This window comes from Saccostrea echinata, unplaced genomic scaffold (assembly GCF_033153115.1).
Source record: "Saccostrea echinata isolate AGI-Se365-2 ecotype Australia unplaced genomic scaffold, CSIRO_AGI_Sech_v1 ptg000008l, whole genome shotgun sequence".
NCBI lineage: Eukaryota > Metazoa > Mollusca > Bivalvia > Ostreida > Ostreidae > Saccostrea > Saccostrea echinata.
Window position 1 is genome coordinate 7,134,784 of NW_026889757.1, and position 3,740 is coordinate 7,138,523.

Here is a 3,740-nt window from a genome sequence, read left to right on the forward strand (position 1 = left end):
GGAGATGGTAAGTAGCAGAGATAACGCTTACAGTGCACAAGGTAAAAAAAAAAATCGGAGAAAGTAAATTTGGAATTTTATAAAGTAAAAGATCTAGAAATTTTAGGTCATTTCAGTCACTTGGTTGACCTGCTATATGTTTTTGTCCGTCGTCCATTAAGTATTGAACATTTTCAGCTTCTTCTCTACAACAGTAAAACCGATTTTGGTACATGACATCTTGGGTTAAAGGGAGACATAAGTTGTGAATTTCATGGCCTCTGCCTCCCCGGGGCCTGAGGGATGGGGGTCAAATTAATGGGGCCAAATAAAAAAGAATACAATCTTCAAAAATCCTCTTTACTCCTTGTCACCTAGTATGGAAACTGTTTGAATGATAATAATGAACAATGGCCCCTTTTCAAAAATTGAGAAATTCGTGACTCATGGGTTCAGGGTTCAGCGTAAGACTTATTTGATCATATATTGAAAATGCATTAATGTTATGAAATTTTCTTCTTTACTCATGGATATAATTCTTTGCATAATTACAATGATAACTCAACCTTTTACCAAAATTTTGAAATACATGGCCGGCCTTTGGGTCTCTGGTGTGGGGCTTGGTTGGTCATACATGGATATTGAAAATACGTCACATCTGTGAAAATTTACCCTCTACGAAAAAAGCTTATTAGGATCAATCTATGGAGAAAAAAAAATTAAACGTCTTTTGAAAAGACGTAATAACGCGAAAAAACGGCTTTATTACGCCTTTTCAAAAGGGTTTTTTTTTTGCTCGTCAATATTTTGGGAAACTGCCCCCCCCCCCCCATCTAAAACACGGGCCTGTCAAAAGGCATAATAACGACTATTCAAAAGGCATAATAACGCCTTACTGATAACGTAATAACGCCATTTGAAAAGACGTAATAACGCCTTTTTGAAAGGTGAAAGTATGCCTTTTTTGAAAGGCGTATTTACGCCTTTTTCCAAGTTATTACGCCTTTATTGGTGTTATTACGCCTTTTCACTTCGAGTTATTACGCCATTTTTCGCGATAGTACGCCTTTTGAAAAGGCGTGATTATGCCATTTAATTTTTTTTCACCCATAGATTGGTCCTAATAGGCTTTCGTACTAGATTAAGCTAAATTGGTCATATATTAAAATTACATTATATTTCATAAAGGTTTCTTTTTTGCTTATTTACATCGAGCATCCAACCTGTTTGCATGACCATAATAAGTACTTAAACTTTTACCTAAATTGTTAAATTCATTCTGCAGGATCCATGCATTAGAATGGGACAAAGTTGGTCTTAACTTTAAGATGCAAATGAAAGTGCTATAATGTTTAGATCCCAGGTTTGGAATATATCGATCATATATTTATGGTACGTATCAACAGTGTTGAGTGACTCAACAAATCGATCTTTCCAGAAAAAGCAACTATACACAGAGCAATTCCTTCTACTTTTGCAATTCAGATCGGACAGATGTAGAAGACTTTTCTTATCTCGAAAAATCCCGTTCATCTGAAGTGTCCTGACCTGATTGATGGAAGCTGCTATTGCACTTCTCGCAGAAATATATGAATTAAGTTTTCAAAGACCAATCCCTTTGCCTTATCTGACATTCTATCTGCGACACTTTTCATAAAATATATTGACATTTTTTGGAGTCTTAAATGATTAATTTGATTGATAAAGTACAGGTGAATGGGAGGAAAATTGTACCTTTTGCTACTCAAAGGCTAAATAAATATCTACAAGTTGGTTTTTCCTACATTAAATGGCCATAGATTGATCCTACGTGCATGCTTTGACTCTTAAGGATGTTGCAGATTCAGATTACAAGTGCTTGTGGTGTGCGATTTTCGTTTGATCAGCATGGAACTGACGCACTTACATGCATCTTGACCAAGTTTCCGCTATCGCAAAGCCGCGGGTCTGTAGTTGAACTGGTCAGGCTGGGTTAATAGTTTTTTCAGGCAGAACGTTAGTTTATTAGAGAATTGTAATTAACTGAGAAAAAATTTTAACGATTGAAAATGTAAAGTTCTGCATTTCTGGAAAACTCGCATCTATAGGAAATCTTCAAATTAAGCGGTGTTTGATTTTATCGTTGCATTCATTTGATCAGATTTCTTAGTGAGAAGTTGGTTTGACGAGACTTCAATTCAAGGACATTAAAATAAAGAAAAATATGTGAGTTAACTAGTAGTTAATGTACAGATTAGGGAAGTATTGTTTTGTTGTATATTTGTATTAAATGCTTCTTCCGTGTTCAGATTTGCAGGTTCATTTGCCTACGCCTGAAGAGGAAACATCAACAGATGGGACAGAGAAGATCTGCCAATGCGGTCCTAGAGATGCCACCAACTTCTCCTCCAATAACATGGATAGAAATCATACAACCTGTTGCCAAAAATGAAGCCGTGGTTGTGGAATGCATTGCAAAAGCTGATAATATTCACGAAAAAATCAAGGAAAGTATCCTTATTCCTCTAACAATTTTAATAATTGGCATAAACGTGGCAATCTTATTTCTAGTGGTAATTGACAAAAGATTTTATAATCCAAAAGTAGCCTTTATTTCCACTCTTGGTGTGGCGGATCTATTTGTTGGTGTAGTTTCTGTTGGGACTTTAATTACAAAAGCAAACGAGAAAACATATGAACACTGCTTAATTCGGATTGGTTTTACCGTAACAACATGTGTTGCCTCCATCCTCAGCTTAATGTGTATTGCACTGGAAAGATTCATTGCAATAACGTACTCTCTGAACTACAAATCAGTAGTATCCAAAAACAGGGTTGTCGGCGCTATTGCTGCTATTTGGATTATATCAGTGGTGGTTGGATTTCTACCTCTTATGGGATGGAAAAACAACCATTATCAACAGTACTGTTCGTATCTTTACGTGTTGCCGGCCAATTATATTATATTCATCACCGTCTTTGGAGCAATTATACCCCTAGGCATCATGGTCGTAATATACATCAAGCTATACAGAAATGCGAGGTTTCATATCAAGCGCATCGAAGCACTGGAAAATATAATGGTTGTTGAAAGACTTCGTAGAAATATGGGAATTCTACGAATGTCAGCACGGAGCTGGAGATCCTTAAAAACTATGATTTACGTATTCGGTTGTGTTTTAATTACTTGGAGCCCTTTCATTGTTGCGTCCTTTGTCCAAATTACAGTTGGGAAAGATATGTGCATACTTAAAGACATAGTGGGAACTCATTTGCTAGTGTTAGGGTTTTCCAATTCCTTTCTTAACCCACTGATATACGTTCTTCGTACAAAGGATTTTCAAGAGAGAGTAAAGGAGAGGTTAGAACGATACAAAGTTTGTGCAAGTTACAATCCAAACAATAATAATGAATAGTTTCTAGTTTATGTATGTATTTCAGTTTCAAGTACTTTTTGAAAATTAAAAATTAAAATGTGCATTGTTATTCTCATTAAAAACAGATTTTGAAAGTAATTCAATGGGTGTCACTACATGTACTTGCATTGGTGATGTGAGACGCATGGAGCGCATGCGTTGCACCAAATAAAAAGTAATCATGTGACAATCAGAGTGTTATCAATTAGCTACTCAAAAGTTTTAATACAAAAACTTCTATATGAAAGAAGAAATCTCTTGCCGTGGCCTTCAATTCGAGTTTTGGAAAATTTGAAATCACAAAATTTTACCAAAATCAGCAACATAAAAACTTACGACTTTTCAACTTTATAAAAAACCATTCCC

At 35.6% G+C, this 3,740-nt stretch overlaps 1 protein-coding gene across 1 annotated transcript; it reads left to right on the forward strand.

Annotated features, from left to right (window-relative positions):
- The first annotated feature begins 1,311 nt into the window (after window positions 1–1,311).
- On the forward strand, window positions 1,312–3,473 carry LOC133180995 (glucose-dependent insulinotropic receptor-like). Its single transcript, XM_061315493.1, has 2 exons — window positions 1,312–1,371; window positions 2,268–3,473. Exons 1-2 carry the CDS (start codon window positions 1,369–1,371, stop codon window positions 3,372–3,374), a joined length of 1,110 nt encoding a protein of 369 aa, XP_061171477.1. The 5' UTR covers window positions 1,312–1,368; the 3' UTR covers window positions 3,375–3,473.
- Window positions 3,474–3,740: the final 267 nt, after the last annotated feature.